Genomic DNA, 19,193 nt, shown 5'->3' on the forward strand with positions numbered 1-19,193 from the left:
ATATATATATATATATATATATATATATATATATATATATATATATATATATATATATACTATAATGCTGTAACGTTGGCACCTTTCAATGTTATATCTGTTCTTAATTTTATATTTATTGGTCATGGTTCATTCCATAAAAACTCACCAGCAATTTAATAGTGTCTTCTTCATTTCATAATCCTGTTCGGGAAAATAACAATAATTCTTGTCATATAATCATTATCAAAAACATAATGTAATAACTAGAGCATTATCTCATGATTCATATAAATATAATTAATTATATTATTATATATAATCATATATATATTTACAAAAATATATATGAAAAATGTAATGGTTGATCTTATATATGCAATTTATTTTTATAGATCTTCGTTATTCAATTATCTTCATTCATCAATTTACAAATTAATATTAGATACATAAGTAAAATCTAAACAAAAAAAATTATAAATACGTACATCACTTCATGATTGTGCCGTGTGATTCCTGTCTTTTAAAAGTTATTAATAAACATATTTAATATATTTGAACAAAATCATATTTGTAGGTCTCGAAGTATATCTTATTTCATGCAAAATGGGGGTATCAGTAATAAAATAACGAATAACATCGAGTTCTTTTATATATACCAACCAGGTGTCATGATTTTATAACAGAACAGTTTATTGAACTAAAAGAATAAAAACAAACCAAACCATATACCAAACTTATAAAAGTTACAACACATTTTAAAATATTTCAATCATAATTAAACAATCATTAATAACATAAGTAAGAATTGTTGAACAATTAAATTAACTTATATGGTGTTTGATTTATATGTTATCACCTTAAAATGTGAATATGTAAATGGTTGCTTAATTTTCAATCAAAAATGGGCAAACACTACTAGTTTTTTACAATACCTACATGTTATATAGAATATGATATTCATAATTAAAAAATTATATAACTATATAAAAATATGAAAACTGAACCAGAACATCTAAAGAACATTTTATTGCTATTGAATATACTTTCCCTTTGAAAATTGTTCATTATGTCAAGTTAAAGTAACTAAATTAGCAAACAATAAATATAAAACTAACAGATCAATACAAATAATTTTTTTTAATTAGTAATATTTTCATGCAGTAAAGCTACCATCTGAACGATGCAGGCATTTGTCACTGGTTGAAATAGAGGAATTGCTTCCGCGTGAATCCGCTGCGTCAGATGTAGATGAACTATACTATTGAAAAAAAGCAAACAGAGGGCTATAACATTTCTGATTACTTCAATTAACTTGTCAATTCATTAACGTATATTATAATGAAATGGTGGTTGATCTGATAACGAAATATGTTATTTATCGTTTTTAACTTACGGTGACAGCGGTAGCAAAATTCACTTCTACATTGGAGGGATAACGAAAGCATATGAGATAAGTTAAAGGATTTATAGTTTCAACAGGAATCAACTAAAATGTTTTCATAAAATTGGAGACATTTTAAAATATTGCATCACTTACATATTCTTCATTGTTTGGTGGTTGAGTGGATGATGTGTTGTGTCCATTTATTATTGGTATATCTATTAAAAATAAGATAAAATTTTCTATTACATTTTTATTCTCTATAGAGAAGAGTATACTAATGCAATTATCACATCAAAATACAGACTTGTAGTACTTGGTGTGGCAGTACTATGTGTAGCCGTAGTAGGTGTAGAATTAACTGATGGACTGATGGTTTGAGGTGTTAACGCTACAGACTGCGGTAAATCTGTAGTAGTAGCTGTGCTTCTTGGAGCTACAAATTTAAATTAAAAATTAGTTTAAATGGGAATTTACAAAAATGTTGATTGAATATTTACCTAATTGTGGGCAATCCGGCGTGGTAGATGATTGAGGAGTTGGTCCAGTAGAAAAATTAGCGAATAGTGGTATAAAGGATGGAGGTCGATTAATATTTAATGCTAAAACAGAACAGAAATTTATATAGTTGGCTCCATTATTGCCATATCAGGTATACAGTCTAAATTAAATGAAATACAAACATGTTCGAGTTTGTGTTGAAGGGCCTGGTTCATCGGGTTGTGGCGAACTATCAAATGTTAATGACGATGCAGAAGATAAATCCATATTTATAATACACTAAAGCAGTTAAATCTACAAAATACAAACAAATAGTTAAATAAAATTGCATTTAAAAAACGAAAATGAAGTTAAAGAGACCCATAAATCAAGTATTGTGTTGAGCATGTTTTCCTCGGAGTTAATCTAAATTTAATTTTCAATTTTTCTAGTTTACAATATTAAAATATATCGATTATCATGAAAATGTACCAGATTCAATAACAAGTTTATTTTTATAATTTTTTTACCTGAATATTATTTATCTCAAAATATATTTTGGGAAAATCTCAAAATATATTTTCGGAAATTAATGTATAGTTAAAATAATAATCTTAGTATTTCTACTATGAAATTAACTATCCAATTTTTCTCTGCATTTAATTTTTAAAATTAGATCTTATAAAATTGCTGACTAAATATACACTTACCGGGAAAGCTCTACACTCTAAATGAAACAAGAGTGATATTAGCATAACCTCAATTTTTAAAACAATTGGCGTCTGTGACGCATACTATAGTCCGTTTAATAAAACAGTTAACACACGTCAATGAACTCAATTGATGACGTCAAAACGTCGCAATCCTGCAGCGTCAACTTTGAGTACATGCATACTTTGATAACATTATAGTACATCTCATGCATATATTATCGATACTTAAAACTACAATTAATTATACAGTTACAATAATTTGTAGATTAGAGTTCTTATATTTACATTGAATGCTTTTCCACACAACCTATGAGGTAAACTACTAGGCGCATATGCAACGGTATTCCTTGGAGACCTAATCTACCTAATTAACAATGATATATCCAAGTAATATATTTTACTTCCATTAGAGAGCATATTTACCTTTCTGCATTTAGTTTTCTTTCATCGCTGTGTTTCCATGCTACAGTAATTTTGATATACCTGTATCTCCTTAATCCCTTCTGTAGATTTTTTTGATAAAATTAGATTTAATCACTGCCTTCGTCCTAATGCATTTGTCATATCTGCAAAATAGTTGGTATTACCGTAGAATAATTACACACGTATTATATCTACACACACAAATATTGCACACTCTACAATATGATTTTCTGCAGTTACCCTTTACATCACCTTGTCTTGGTAAATGTCACCATTGAATCATATTCACATATCCCAAAAGTTTAATTCATTCAATGTCACTTCACACATGCATGTAATCTTTGCCACATTCCATATCAATGTGGTTGAATTGAATATGCGATAATAAGAAGGAAGACATAATGCTTTGTGACCATATTAGTTGGCTGTCTACTGTGTACCTTTTCTGTGTCTTGCCAAGAGTGGTCCAACATTCTTTTTTGAAATATCTAAGTATTGTCTAGATACACAAATGGAACAAATCTTCCTTTTAAAAGCAATGTCTAGAAGTTCTATAAAAACACTTCATGAATTAGATTTACACTATTTAAACTAAACAATCTCCATCGATGTTTTCTAGATTAATAGTTTCCTCTGAAATAATTATATTAAATTATGTTTATATTGAAAAAACTGTTTGTGTACTCACTGTTTTTACAAATTTTAAAAATTTAATCTTGAATAGAGCTAACATCAATATGTTTTTGATTCCTCGGTCGCTTCATTTGTAGGTTTTTCATTTTTTGAGATATTTTAATTACAATGTTCATAACAATATTTAGTGCAGCTGCAACACGCTAAAAAATATTTACAATAAATTAGCAGAAACTTAATATTTAATTATACCAATACTTATCTCTTTAAGGGTTTTTACTGGGAATAATTCAATTTGTTTTGGACTGACTATTGGCTTGGGTATTTTCAATGTGAGTAATCACAAGTATTAAGTAGCGATTAAAATTTGTAAAAACAAGCAAAGCACAAAAACGTTTGCCGATTTATAACCTCTCATAATCATTACTAGCCTTTAGAGGTTTGCAAATAATTGACAACCAGACAAATTTTATAGCTTGATTTGCTTAAATATTCGGACGTATTGTTGTTGGTACAGACCTGGGCATTCGGTTCGAGCTGATTCAGCGCAGTCACAGAAAACACGTGCGTGCGCAGGTAATTAGGCTGTTTTTAGCCGTTGTTTAATTATTGCGCCGAATCCGGTCAAACCGAATATTCATATCTGTACCCTCAATCAGAGAGCATTCTATTTGTGTCAGTTTAAAATAAATTTAAATTAGCTGTAGGCAATGCGCGAATTCACTGTTAATTGATTGGTGATTGTTATAATTGTAATTGCATAGTTAGGTAACAAATTCACAGACGAAGGTTACAATGTTTTGAACATTTTTGTCAAATGAACGATTAATGAATTCCTTACAGCCTTTTGTGAAAAAATAGCCCCTTTGGGGTGGAAGATGCAACGAACAGGTTCAAAAAAGATATGTATCAAGGTTACCGACAAACGCTGACTATGGATTAATAATGATGATAGTTGTTATAATAGAATTTGTATCAGAATCCTTGAAACATTGTAGAAGAATAAGATCGATTGAAGAACTATGACCACATTTATTGTCAGTGGTTGATAGGTAATATTGTTGTTTTATTTTGTGTTATTTTAAATGTAATATCAGTAACGTATATGTATAGTTCTAACATATATTTTTAGGTATATTTTGGCATCATGACTGAGTGAGAATAATACATATACAAAACAATTTGATTTAAATATTACAAGACCAACCTAATAACTCCTAAGTTTGAAAGCCCAAGTACTTTCAGAAGTAATATGTAGTTCTGATTATCCTTCCACTTCAATACATACTGTATGAAAATAAAAGTAAGTTTGGTATTTATATTAATTTATTATATTTCTTTTTTGAGTGTTTCGAATAATTAAATTTTTTTAAAAGAAATGCAATATTATAAAAGAAAGAAATATTTAAAGGAATACAATATATAATTTAATTTTTAGAATTCTCATTTTGCTTTGAAAGTAGATACCATAACAGTAATAATACAAAATTTAATAAAATTGAGGTTGTGTTTCTGTGGTTTTTAACATGCTTGTAAGTTAAAATTTTTTGTTTGGCTTTAAGAAATGTGTTTTTTGTTACATGGCTCACTTTATATATGGGAGCACTATTTTGCTTTTATTTTAATTATTTTTAAGCCTAAAAGTTATATCCTTTCCTTTACTATACATCTCATATCGTTAAATTACTTTAGCTGATTTCATCAATATTAATCAATAATTTAAACAATATCTATAAAATAAAATTGTTCAAAATTAAATTTAAGTAATTTGATTATCCCTGCTTTCTAGTATTCTGCAATTAATTCTTGATTAAATATATCAAGGATTTGAAAATAGTTTCAATGTATTATTTGTCAAAATTTAAGTATTTTCCTATGCTATCTTTATATTCTCTCTAAGTCTTAGCATGTTCTGCATGAACTACCTTTTTGTAGTATTGTTATTAATAAGTTAATAAGTTGTTTGTAGTTTCAAAAACATATTTTTAAGGTATTTTGATTACTTATTTTAGTAGTGTAGCTAATTAGTATAAATTTTGTATACATAGTTTTCAAATTGAATGGTTTATTTACTCATATCTATATATATAAATCTACTACATATGAATAGATATCATTTTTCTGATAATTATCTATCTAAAGATGTTTTCTAATAGTTTAGTTTCAACAGTGTCTGTAAAAGATGCGTATGAATAATACTATATATTTTTGTTTTAAATATTCACCATTATATTTGTTATTTTTTAATTACAGAAATTATTTAGCTAGCTCCTTTTTGTTCCTACAATTGATTCTTTTCTATTCCAATATAATTTTGTATTAGAATTTTGCTTTAATATTTTGTATCACTGGCCACGATAACCCTAACATATTCAATTCTGCTTTTACATTACTAATTATATATTTTGCTACTAGTGGATAGTACTTTAAAATGTGTGCGTACTTATTTTCAAAATTAATTTATATTTATCTTTATGCTGTATGCGTTAGAAAAAATGTAACTATAATATAGTATTGTATAGTTGAATTGCATAATGTATGTCGTTAATATGAAGTTGAAATTTGTTAATCATCCTAATAACTCAGCCATTTTGCATTTTTCATTATTTAATTTCCATTGACCTTTAAATTAATTATATGAATTTTGTCAAGTTGTTATAACAGATATTGCTGTTGAAAACTGATTATAAAAAAATTTGGTATTAAAAATTAATCAAGCTGTAACTTTTATCGTATTTATTTAATAAAAACCTGATAAACATTATGTTTCTTATATTTTTACTATTGAATCACCTAAAAGGGCATTAATGTCTTACATAATCACAAAATATTTGTCAACAAATGCGTACATACATGCTCTGTATATAATAACAATTTGAATGAAATATTCAATTATACAATATTATTTAATTTAATATCAATATCATAAGTATTAGTTCTTATTCCAGTTTGTGTTTCAACCCAATGAGCAAAATTAGCTATATTTAAAAAGGGCACTAATTTACTACATATACCTCCATTACTTCCCGGTATTAGATATCCCAAAACGTTACCATTTAACTCAACAATATTTCCAAAATAATCTAAATAATTACTTCCTGGTTGTTTGAAACATGATATAATTTTTTGTGTTTCACCAGCGTTATAGCAATAATCACATAGTATTTCTGGAGCTAATTTTACTTCCATCTTTTTCAAATCAAATGTTGCATCAGAATTGGACCATCCACTGACTTGTAACATTGAATTCTCCTTTAGCAACACATCGTCCCACTTTATTTTTGCTTTCTGAATTACAGCTGAAAATTCCAAAGGCTGGGGTATTCGAATTAATGCGATATCATATTTAAAATTCCAAAAAGTATTATCATCGCCATTAAACAAAAAATTGCTAGAGTTATATCCATAGGTATTCAGAATATTTTTACTCAAATGTTTAGCTTTTGTTTTTGTTCCTACGTATACTTTAACGCTAGAAGATCTAAAAAAATGAATGATTGAAATATAGGAATAATATTTAGTTACTTTATAATGTTAGACAATTAAGAAAAGGATGTACATTTTTAAACATCAAATTTTATTATTTCAGTGGTGTTTCAACAAGATATAGAAGGATTTCTTTGTGTTACAAACAGGATAAAATCATTCAACTCTAAATCAAAAACCCTAATGGAAGGCCTCATCCACAAGAAAATTACAGTTACATGTTACTTCAAGAGGAAGGTTCACTTATTATATTCGTGTTATAAAATGTGTATACTTAATTGTGTTATAGCTGTGTTTGTTTGAGGTAAATAGGAAAAGATTATACTTTATAGGGAAACTTTTACATGTTTTAAATAAAATACATTACTGTATAGTTGCATTGATATATCCCACGTTTGTGATGTACATTACCTGTTCTTAATATAATCATGTATTTAAAAGTAATTATATCGTAATTATTTACTCAGCAATGCAGGTTGCAGGTGTCATGATATAATTTCTACTAATAATAATTGCACTACATGCTGTTTCCTCCGATGTAACGATCTGAGCTTGATATGGAAATTCCTCTAAATTTACATTTTGTATTGTTGGCAAATTAATTACCTATAATAATATAGATATTATAACAGCACCTTATGGAAAAGTCTACTTACTTGTGCAGCAAAGAGAAAACTAAAACATGTAAATAAAAAATAACACGTTAAATTCATTTTGGCTGTGTAGGGTATAATAAACCAAATGTAAGAAAATAAAGAAAATATTTCTTATATGTACCGATATCAAATAATAGGTCAATATAAGGTCAAGTTAATAATGATTGTGTATAAAGTCAATTAAGTATAAATAGCGATAACAAATAATTATGTTTGTTTATATATATATATATATATATATATATATATATATATATATATATATATATATATATATATATATATATATATTCTATCAGAAATTCAAAATTAATATTGATCTTTTGTTTGCTTTTAAGGAGGAAAATTTATATTATTGTAGATTATAACGAAAGTGTGCATTCATTTTTTAACTACAATAAAAAGAAAATGCACTTAGCCAATTTTAATTTGAAATATATATATATATATATATATATATATATATATATATATATATGTATATATATATATATATATATTGGTATGTAATATGGCTAAAGACACAATGTTGGTATTAAAATTAGTCTAGATTACATGTGTTGTAATTTAATTATAGAAGTGTAGTATGTAATGAATCATTGAATTTTCTATGAGACATGTATTTATTACATATGTTATGCCCTGTATCTATAACTAGATATAAATGAATTAAAAAATACAAAAAGTTTAATGTAATACAAATTCAACAAAATGTATATCTACTACTATTAAGCAGGTTTTAAATGTTATTGTCACTAATTATAGAAGAAACTATAATTTTTTATATCTAACGGTTAATTAGGTTCAACGCTTCCAGATGCCATAAATAAAATATGGTCAAAAAGTTGTTTTTCAACACAGCTGCATTTCTCGAATCGCTTTTCCATTTTTTCTATAATAGCTTTTAACGTAGTTTTTTTATCTTCAAGTTCTTCAAATTTAGATGTCGCTGATGTGTCCGATGAATCAATTTTCTTCGTAACAAATGTTATTGTGCTAGTTAGATTAACAACCATTTCTTGTAATATGGTAACTTGTGAATTAGTACCATTATTTCCTTCGATCTGTTGTGTTAATCTGTCAATTTCGAATTGCAACTTATCAACTTTAACTTTATATGAATTCAATTGTTTGCTATTATCACCCATTTGATTTTCTAAATATTTTACTTGTGTTTCAAGATAATTTATTTTATTTTCATTTATATTGCATTGGCTAGCTAATTTCGTTACATCACTCTTTAAATCATACATGAATTTTTCTACCGATATAATTTTATTTTTACTGAATGTACTCATTTCATTAATTTGCGATGCAAATACACCGGCTTTGTCGATTAACGCTCTTTCTTTTGTTTCTAACATATATATACGTTCATTTCCTTTTGAAATTAAATCATCATAATATTTCTTGGCAAGATTTAAATTGTCTTGTAAATTGCTTCCAAAAGTATTTACACCCTTCTTGAGCTTTTCTTGTTCTTGTTCTAAATTATCTAAGCGTTTTTTCAAAGAATTTTGAACAGTTGCAATATCCTTTTTATATGAATGTGCGTTACAGACACTCGAATTGGTATTAGTAATTTCGCAGGCCCATTCTGTGTAAGAACCATATCTTACAAATGATTCAGTCACGTTGTTTGAATATACAGTACGCATATTCGTAATTGTATGACCTAAAACTTTACCGTTCAGCACTACTAGTTTCCCGTTTGCTTTACTATCCCGGTCAGAAAACATTTTTTCAGTAATACAACCGCTTCTATCAGATAGCATAATATCGACTGTATCGCATTTAACTATTGTTGCTTTAAAGCTTGAATAAAACCCGATTATGTCGACTATTAAACCGGTATCGAAATCAAGTTGATCTAAAATCTCCGCTTCTTTGAGACCATAAAGCGAAATAGGTATTGGATTTACTAGTTTTAATAACGCAATGTCGTTTTCAGAATTCTGTTTTCCCTTTGAATAGGATTCATGGATAATAATCTTTTCTACTTTAAATGTGTTGGAGCCAACATGTACAGTTACATCAGTTGATCTGTAAAATAATAATATTAATAAACTTTAAATAAAAGCACAAACAATAATTTCATAATAATGATAAAATCAACCAGTTTATTTGAGTTCATGGATTAAAGGACTAACTGAATGACCAAAAAAAACTGAAGTAATGCTGGTGAGAGAGCTACATTACAGAGAAAAGATGTTTAGCAGCAGTTTAAAATTAGCAACTTTTGTTGATACATATATTAGTGTCAAACCTATTCTGTGTTACAGAGACGTACAAACTGATTTTTTTGTTGCTATTTATTGCTGTTGAGAAATTTTCTATGGGAATATATTAAGGACCGATGTTAGTCTTACAATCGGAACAACATATAATTGATGTGCAGTGAAAATGAATTAATATCATAACAATTTCGACAGCAATTTAGATATTTCAAACTATTCTCCATAATATTTATCAGTTGTATTTTCTACAGAAAACAATAATTCTAAAATATTTACACGCATAATAGTTTTAATAACACTAAAGCAAAACCATCTATAAAACGTACTTCCATTTAATTTAACTCACTTTTGTAACAATGATGCACTTGTTATAATAAGAGATTTATCTATGATCACTCCTTTCAAATTTGACCATAACAGATCACCATACTCCGATGTATCATATTTGTAAATCTTAACAATAAAGGGATATTCCATTCCATCAGATTCCAAACGAACAAATCCACACTGTAAAAAAAAGAAATCATTAACGTAGATATGCACACACAAATGCCTCATTTTACAATTTTACTAAAATTTTATTTACTTGAAGCAAATATATAAATAAGAAGTAGAGGACATGCGTTATATGTCTCATTTTAGTGATCAAATTTATCATTAATGTGTTTTAATTATTGTCCTCTATAAATATAAACCAATATTGAATTCAAATTTTATGCAATGAATAAGAATTATTGGGAAAACCAAAGTAAATTTAAATACAATAGAATTATAACAACAAAGTGATTATACGAAATCTCATAATCGCAATTTCGTCAAATAACGCCTCAGATAAAAAATACACTTTTTTTAAAAATACAACAACAAAAATCGACTATCACGTAGTGATTAAATTATTTGTAAAAAAGCGTTCTAAGAACGGTGAAAATTTATACCGAAATGGTAAATGTTGTAGGTGAATACAATTCTTCAAAAACAATTATTTGTAAATGGATCAATTCGTTTAAAAGCGGTTGTACACATCTACATCAATAACATTTATCGTTGTACAAATTCAGAATATGACTTGGGAAGATCGTGGACTGTGATGATTGACTGTTAAGAAATCTATCAAGTAATATTTTAAGTGATATTTTAGGCCTACAAAAATATTTGTAAAGTAGTCTCTAACGATAGAACATGCCATTTTAAGTTTTCTGGGATAAAGTCTGATGGGATAAAAAGAATTCGTCTAAACTGGTAAAATGAAACTCATATCATTATTATATGCGAACTAATTGTATGTAAAAATTGGTGAAACATATTGTTTTAATAAATTTCTCGGGATTTAATTGAAAACCATATGTTACGAATCACTTATCATTTGGGAAGGGACGGAATTAATAACACCTCTTATGGCTTTGGAACAAAAGAGGAACTTTATTTACATCTCTAGTCTTTTGTACATTTTTGAACAACCTCGATACAAATTATAGCGCCCTCTACTAGTTGTTTTTCTTTTCTACATTGGCTCTTGTATTGACATAAATCATGTATTTAACACAATTATCATCAAAGGAAGATGTAATAGCTGACGCAGATAAGTATTTTACAAGCTTTCCGGAAGTACACTACAATTATGGTATTCATAAGATGGCTCCCAAAATAAAATGGTATTTTTATTTCAATATCAATACTTTTCCAAACTCGCCAATTGAAACCGAATACTGCAGCGGCTTAATTAGCGTCAATCATCAGACTTATAACCTAACAACTTGAACATTTGCTTTACTTCTATTTCTGATTTCGTTGGCGATATCGTAACGGAATTTTACATTTATAGTTGTGAAATCATAAATTAGTCCAAACGCTAATATTGCTGACATACAGTAATCCCTCGTTATCCGCGGTGGTTACATTCTGATAAGATAGCAACGGTTGATGTAATTGCGGTTAACGAATCCATCCATGTATGGAATAAAAAGAGAAAAGCATGTAATTTTGTTAGATTTATAGTTGAATTTATTTGTCTATTCATTAATGAAGAAAAATCTATGTACGTAAATATAAAATTTATTTTCTCTTATACTTTAGTTGCCGATTAAAACATGAAACAACACAAAACACCTATAGTACGCCAGTTACAAAGTTATATGTACTTAGAAAATATAAATGTAATAAACTAAAGTTTATTTAAAAAAAATGAAAGGTTTTGAAAAACCCTCTAGACCATTATTAAACTTCATATTTCGTTGCAGTGAAGGATCTAAGTTCAAAACCAAATCCAGATAATTCTTGAGAAGTGTAATCTTCATGATTTGATTTATTATTTGTGTTGCTTTCCAAAATTTCAACAAGTTCCCCTTCTGTGAGTTCATTGTCATTAGCGGTTAAAACATCATTATCTGTTGACTGAAGATCTTCAAAACCTGCTTCTGTATTTGATGCATAACTTAATAAAATATTAATGACTTCAGCTTCATTATCCGGCAATGCTGAGATATCGATAACAACTCCCGGCCATAGGTTTATCCAGCACGCGTTCATTTTTTTTTCTTTTGGCCTAAAAACCAGGCGGTGGAATGCATGACGCATACCTGGTCGCGGAGACTTGTCCTGGAGTGACAAGTTGGATCGGGTTATGTGGGACTGCCTCTGGGCTTACCAATACATTAAACCGAAACCGCCTCACAGTTGACCCCTGTGGATCGCTACTGCTACTGCATTAAATTTGGGGATATGGCACCCGCTGATCGGGCAACCGTTATTGGGCACGAGGACCCGGCGATTCTATTGATTCGCGAATCTGGGTTAACACACAACTGGATACTGTTGTATGGGGGCAAAAGTTATGACTGTAGCGACGGATGAGGTCGTTTCAACCTGGAAAAGGGGAGAGCTTAGCGGTGACGTGGTGGTAAGCTCCCAGCATGTCGACCAGGTCGCGAACAAGCGCGTTTTCAGAAGAACTTGAGCTGAGTTGTTGTTTGTGGAATGACTGAGATATGAAGTGCTTGATTTCTGGAGTGTCAGTTTTCCTATGAATTTGATTATTTCTGACAAACCATGGAGCGTTTAATATTCTCCTGAGGACCTTATTTTGGCAAACTTGAAGCCGTTTGACCTGGTTGGGTGTAACAAACTTGAAGTAGACATTAGATCCGTAGAGGAGTACGGACCAAATTAACATCTTGTAAAATAAGCATTTGATGGAGATGGGAAGTCTGCTAGAAGGGCAGATCAGAGAAGATAGCAGGTTTGCTATCCCCGAACCTTTTTGGATTGCTTTCTGGATTTGGGAATGCCAACCGAACCGCCGGTCGAAGTGAAGACCTAGGTACGTGACGTTATCCAGCCATGGAATTATTGCGGTGTCGATCTTAAGTTGCGAGACGCGCAGTGCGTAACGCTTCTTATGGAAAACGATGGCCTGGGTTTTCAGGGGGTTGATTTGCAACCTCCAGAATTTGAACCACTTGACCGCATGATCGAGCTGCTTCTGTAAACGTTCATGAATTGTAACTTCGAACGGGGCGGCCGTGAAGAAAGCAGTGTCGTCAGCGTAAAACGCGACGTCAATGTGCTCTTTTCTCAGCAGATCTGAAATAAAGAGTTTAAATAAGGCTGGGGCCAGCGGGGAACATTGAGGTACGTCAGCATCGATTTGTTTACGACTGGAAAGTGATTCCCTGATCTTGACCTGGAAAGATCTGTCCGAGAGATAGGACTTGATGAGAGCGGTTAGGTCTTCTGGGAAGCCTAACCGCACGCACTTTGCGATCAATCCGTCGTGCCAGACCTTGTCGAAGGCTTTGGTTAGGTCCAGAAGAACTGCTCCAAGCTTTTTACGTTAGTCAAGAGCGTGATGGATGTGTGCGACCAGACGGGTAGCCTGATGGACGGATGAGTGGTGAGCGCGAAAGCCGAATTGTTCATCTGGGATGATGTTGTTTTCCTTTGTGAAAGAGTTGAGAGCGTAGAGTATTGCCCTCTCGGCAAGCTTCGAAATGGCGTTGAGAAGGCTGATAGGCCTGTAATCAGATGGAGATGATTCTGCTCCTTTCTTGGGTATAACCGCTATATGTGCGTGTTTCCAAGACGCCGGGAAATGTTGCAGCCTCATGATGGAGTTAATGATTTTTGCCAGTTCTGCGAGCTGCTTATGCGGGAGCTTTTTTAACTGGGTAATCGATATTCCATCGAAACCTGGAGATTTTCTGGTTTGAAATTTGCCGATCATAGTCTGTAGAGACTTTGGAGACACGAAATGGTTGAGAAGAAAGGCTGGGTTTACTGGTCTTTTGATGGAGTTGGATTCGTTGATGACAGTGTCATTGCCTTTAGCTTTAGTGTTCTCTGCGGGTGGGAGGCATTTCATTTGAGCTTCGTAGGTCTCTGCAAAGAGCTCGACTTTTTCTTGGTCAGTGACTGCGAAATTTCCTGTAACCGCTGACTTCAGGGGGGGGGTGACATTGTGCGTCTTCCCCACGAGGCATTTGGAGACACGCCAGAAGGAAGGAGGGCCATCCAGTCTTTGGACCGCGAGAAATTAGTTCCATTTCATTGCTCGCCAAGTCGAGACGGCCGCCCTTACCCCCTTTGATGCTCTGTTCGCCTCCCTTTTATCTGCAGCATCAAGGGTGAATCGAGCTAATCTGCATAAACCGTTTTTGATGCGAATTTCACGTTTAAGAGAAGCGGGAAGGTCGTTTTTCCACGGCTGGGGTTGTGATAAAATTTTGACTGTGGCAGATTCGTGAGCAGACTGAATATCACGAGTTAGCTTGAGTACGGATTCCTCGAGTTGTTTTGGTGTGTGAATTTTCGGAATTGGATCGGAGTTCAGGAGAAGAGAATGGTAGTTTTTCCAGTCGGTCTTTTTCCTGAATCTTGTTAGTGGGACTTGAGTGGTGGCGCAGTTTCCGAGTTTGAGAAGGACCGGACGATGATCAGAGTCTAGTTCGTCAAGGACTCGAACTTCGGAATGGCGATTTACGTCTTGAAGAATAAAGAAATCAAGAATTCTTGCTGCGCGTTGAGAAACTGTACTAGGGTGATGGATGGGTTCATCTGGCAAGGCAAGACCGTAGCCCAGAACTGCACTTAGAGCTACGATGGCTTTACTTGCGGGATTCGCTCTGGAACACCCCCAGGTGGAGTGGTGGGCGTTAAAATCGCCACCTATTATTTTTGGAAATTTTCTTTCTACGTAATGTAATCACGAAGGGACGTTCTTGGATATCGATTTTAATGGAGGTTGTTTCGAAGTTGTTTACTGATAACGATGGAAGGAGCTCGTGTTTGACTCCTTTTCTGACGAGAAGGGCGGTTCCACCGCCTCAACCCGGAGTTCTATCGTTTCTGTAGACAAAAAAGTGTTCGAAAGAGAGACGATGTGAGGGTTTCAGGAAAGTTTCCTGGATGAGAACGATGTCGACGTCATAGAATGTTATGACGTCTTCCAATTCCTTTTGCTTTCCGCGTAAGCTGTTTGCATTCCATGTCATCAGTATAAGAGATTTCGAAACAGCCATTTCGAAGAATTAAAAGGCTGCTGGAAGTTAAAGAAACAGGTAAATGTTGCCGCTTATGCGGCGACATTTGGAAAAAGACGAGCAAGTTGGTGAGCCAGGGCGATCACTTGCAAGAAAACCTGCGGGTCAGTAAACGCCTGCATTTGGGATTTAAGGTCCGGTTTATTGGTTGGAGCAGATGTTTGAGTTGGAGCAGGCTCGGTGGCGCTGGCTAATTTTTGGGCTAGCTTCCTGTCACCTTAGTTACTCTATGCAGAACCTTGTGGAGGCCTGGATTTGGTCGGATTTTTTGGTTTTCTTGGAGCAGGACGGCAGCTGCAACCGGTGAAGTTTGCGGTATGAATTTCATCGCAATTGCTGCACTTTGGAGGTGCTTCTGTGATTTTGGTACAGGATCTAGTATCGTGATGTCCGGTACATTTGACGCACCGTGGGGGGACTCGGCAATACGAGCTGGAATGCCTGAAAAGCTGGCAGCACTGCACTGGCTGGCCGTTTCTCCTCTGGACCTTCACTGTGATGACGCCGAGTTTGGTCATATATATGATCTGTCGCTCTTCGCGACGGATAACTACCTGAACAATTGGTAGTTCTATCCCGGATTTTAATTTCCATCTTTGCACAAATTTGGGATGGAAGCCTTGATCAAAGAGAAATTCACGTACCTCGTCAATGCAGAGTGATTCTGCGGTGTTTCTTATTATTACCCGGAATGCTCTCTCCTCCGGATGACAGAAGGAATGGTAAGGGTAATTCCTTTCCTCGAACAGGGTAGTGAGTTTACGGTAATCGTCGCTTGTGGCGACGAATAAGAAAATGCCCTCCCTTTTATTTCGGGTTATATTATCAATTGATTGTGCCTTAGTAATTGTAATGAACCTCTTCTTGTCACGGAGCACTATAGGCGAAATTTTTTCCTTTGGGGGAGTTTGAGAAACAGTCACCGAAACGGTTGGCACTGTTTTTGCTGTGGAGATTAAGATTTGTTTAGTGGCCTGGCTAGTTACCTGCGCAGGCTGGCTGGGTGGTAACTTTTTTCGGTAGTGGCTGTGGGGCCGTCCTGGTGGTCTGCTTGTTTTAAATGGCCTTGGTTTTAAATGCTTGTTTAAATTTAAATTAAAAAATTAAATGGCCGGCTTGGCAACCCGATTGGGTTGTGATTTGGGAGCCTGTTTCCCCTTGTTGCCGGCCTGGAGGTGGAGTGATGGGCCCTCTCTTTCTTTTTCCCACCAAGGTGAAACCGTCGTCTGGGTCTTCAGTTTGGTTTGGTTTGGGCCGTTGTGCCGGTTTAGCTGGTGTCTGTGTCTGAGTTTCTGTGGCAGCGGGAGTTTTTATCTCCATGGCATCTTTTTGATACTTCATGAAGTCTGTTATCGTGGCAGTGAGAATTTTTATTTCTTCTTTAAGATTTTCGGAAGCCTTTTCGCTCTTTTCCGTCTGCTTGTTCAGGGTGTATGTTTGTACTTTAGCGAATATTTTTACTTCAGCTATCTGTTTTCGAAGGTCTTCATTCTGTCTTCTTAAATCTATTATAAGCAATTCCCGGCTGTCTTCGAAAGATTGTCCATTTGAGTTAGGAAAGCTGGGATTATGCTCTGGAGGCGACATCGGCTCTGACATACATGACGCCATTGCCTTGTCTGTAAATGCGCCTTTTCGGCGTTTACAAATGCTTTTTTGACGTAGGCACTGGTGGAAACGTGATAACGGATCGACTGTCTCAGAGGAAGTTTCGGGTAATTCTCGGAAACGCAGGTAGGTTCGGCGGACCGGACACGACCGTTCTCTTCGAGAGCTAGCACGGAACTGAGCACGTGTTTATAATTGATAGTCTTAGTCACTCACTGTATCTTTAATAATGGTTATGCAATGAGCAATACTAAACTGTTTCTGTTCTTTCGGTAACAATCAATGAAGTATCCGCGTATAAGCGGAACCTCAGTTGGTGTATTGAAGAATTAGTGTATTACATTAAACAGAGTGTTAACTGCTGGTGTTTATTTCATTTATTGTTAACTCAGAGATGAAAATTACAAGAAAAGCATTATAAATAATTAATGAATCAAAAAATAATTTGCTTATTGTATTTATATTTGATTCACTTCGAACTCTGTTGTTTACTGTTTTGTATATTAACCTTGATTAAAAATGAAACGGTTGTAAGTGTCATGCGATTAATTTAAAAAAATTAATTTAACTACTGCACGATAACCGTTCGACTATGGAATTAAACACATTAGATCTTTTCAATAGGTTTTAAAATATTAATAATGCATTTTGTATAAACTTAGTTCACTTTTGCCCCATTATTATTATATGCAGAATGTCTTTAAAAGGTACTATATAAATTTAAGATATATATACAATACCTTATATAAAGTACTTACCTTATATATAGAATTAGAATGTAAATACTTTCCATTTTGTTCAGTGTCAATTTTTTATAACTGCAAAAAAATCATTCGCCAGAGTAGTGTTGTGAGATTTGATTAACCTTCCTTTTCTTCCTTCCTTCCTTCCTTCCTTTTTTCTTTGGTTTCTTATGGAATTCTAAATAGCATATTTCCAGTGTAATAACTAACTAGTCAAGATACACTCAGCGGCTAACACAGCATTATCTCTATAACGTTTTCTACAATTTCTTAATATTTTTGTCTTTAATTCGTTTTATCCTTCAGCAGACATTTCTGTACGTAGTCGATTTTCATTATTCCATTACATCTTTCAATTCTGTAAAAAAATGGCCAAAGAATGTAGGTATATTCGGTCAACTTATTTTATTAGCAAATAAATTTGTTAATAATTATTAAAATCCTACTTTGCCACTTTTTATGATGCGTATTTAACACAGTGTCTTTCTGGCATTCACTTAAATCACGCGTATACTATAATATACATCATCATCAATACATAACCGGCACAAGGAAACCTGGAGTGTACCATTTGTAAAAGCATTCGTTTGGGAGAGCGTCTACTTCTCAACTAATACGCTGCTGTTGGTGCCGCAGGACTTTGAATATTCATTTCCTTATCTTGTTAAAGTTAGGAAGCAGTCGCAAATAGTCTAGCTTCGAATGTGATTCTCTATGAATTCTTCTATGAACATGATCCATCTTTTTTAGAGCTATTGCTGTATTGTGATAACCTGCATCTTTGATTGTATTCCTCAACTGTGCTTTGATTGTCACATTTTAAACGAATGACTTCATTTCTAGAACGATCTCGAAGAGAAAATGTAGAATATCTGTCAGACTGTAATAGATTATAATCAATCCTCTCTTCCACGCTATCTTCCATAATCTTAGAGATTCAAAAGTTCCTACAGCTTAGTTGATTCGCCTTATTACTTCAGCGGTAGTTACCACTTTCCTCTCCGTTATTGCTGATCCCAAGCAGATGAACTCCTACACTTGCTTAAACTAACTAAAACACTTTGATATGTTCTATATTAATTCTCAAGTCATTACATCAGATCGGTCAAGCAGTGTTTGACGAATACCGGCATTGTTCCAGTGAGGGCCAATGTATACAGTCGAAAGCAGAGCAAAAATCAATAAAAGTGACAATCGCACATTTTTAGCATCTTACACATTCCTCTATAACTTTATTTACACAATCGCGAGTCGGTCTAAATCCCACTTGCTCTTCTCGGTTTGTCTCTTCAACAGCTCTACGAAGTATCATTCGTA

General features: G+C 32.8%; 3 protein-coding genes across 6 annotated transcripts; all 3 read right to left on the reverse strand.

Moving 5' to 3' along the window:
- Nucleotides 1-616: 616 nt before the first annotated feature.
- On the reverse strand, nucleotides 617-4,156 carry LOC143196971 (uncharacterized). Of its 3 annotated transcripts, XM_076404965.1 has the most exons (12): nucleotides 3,865-4,065; nucleotides 3,668-3,815; nucleotides 3,420-3,612; nucleotides 2,980-3,122; nucleotides 2,842-2,920; nucleotides 2,554-2,787; nucleotides 2,047-2,158; nucleotides 1,864-1,965; nucleotides 1,671-1,799; nucleotides 1,520-1,581; nucleotides 1,376-1,468; nucleotides 617-1,240 (listed from the first exon to the last, which is right to left on the reverse strand). In XM_076404965.1, exons 7-12 carry the CDS (start codon nucleotides 2,129-2,131, stop codon nucleotides 1,136-1,138), a joined length of 576 nt encoding a protein of 191 aa, XP_076261080.1. In that variant the 5' UTR covers nucleotides 2,132-2,158; nucleotides 2,554-2,787; nucleotides 2,842-2,920; nucleotides 2,980-3,122; nucleotides 3,420-3,612; nucleotides 3,668-3,815; nucleotides 3,865-4,065; the 3' UTR covers nucleotides 617-1,135. The 3 variants fall into 3 exon arrangements, with proteins under 3 accessions (XP_076261080.1, XP_076261079.1, XP_076261081.1); XM_076404964.1 differs by having other exon boundaries at nucleotides 3,179-3,612; nucleotides 3,668-4,156; XM_076404966.1 differs by lacking the exons at nucleotides 2,554-2,787; nucleotides 3,420-3,612; nucleotides 3,668-3,815; nucleotides 3,865-4,065 and having other exon boundaries at nucleotides 2,980-3,117.
- Nucleotides 4,157-6,333: 2,177 nt separating this feature from the next.
- LOC143196967 (chymotrypsin BI) lies at nucleotides 6,334-7,910 on the reverse strand. Its single transcript, XM_076404959.1, has 3 exons — nucleotides 7,755-7,910; nucleotides 7,562-7,704; nucleotides 6,334-7,093 (listed from the first exon to the last, which is right to left on the reverse strand). Exons 1-3 carry the CDS (start codon nucleotides 7,809-7,811, stop codon nucleotides 6,505-6,507), a joined length of 789 nt encoding a protein of 262 aa, XP_076261074.1. The 5' UTR covers nucleotides 7,812-7,910; the 3' UTR covers nucleotides 6,334-6,504.
- A 448-nt stretch (nucleotides 7,911-8,358) lies between these two features.
- Nucleotides 8,359-10,657, reverse strand: LOC143196960 (uncharacterized). 2 transcript variants are annotated; one of them, XM_076404947.1, is made up of 3 exons: nucleotides 10,578-10,657; nucleotides 10,338-10,498; nucleotides 8,359-9,797 (listed from the first exon to the last, which is right to left on the reverse strand). In XM_076404947.1, the coding sequence occupies exons 1-3, from the start codon at nucleotides 10,647-10,649 to the stop codon at nucleotides 8,549-8,551; spliced, it is 1,482 nt and encodes a 493-aa protein (XP_076261062.1). In that variant the 5' UTR covers nucleotides 10,650-10,657; the 3' UTR covers nucleotides 8,359-8,548. The 2 variants fall into 2 exon arrangements, with proteins under 2 accessions (XP_076261062.1, XP_076261063.1); XM_076404948.1 differs by having other exon boundaries at nucleotides 10,555-10,606.
- Between the last annotated feature and the right edge of the window lie 8,536 nt (nucleotides 10,658-19,193).

The sequence above is a fragment of the Rhynchophorus ferrugineus genome, unplaced genomic scaffold (genome assembly GCF_030347505.1).
Source record: "Rhynchophorus ferrugineus isolate W39M unplaced genomic scaffold, kcgeb_rfMv2 rfM5, whole genome shotgun sequence".
NCBI lineage: Eukaryota > Metazoa > Arthropoda > Insecta > Coleoptera > Curculionidae > Rhynchophorus > Rhynchophorus ferrugineus.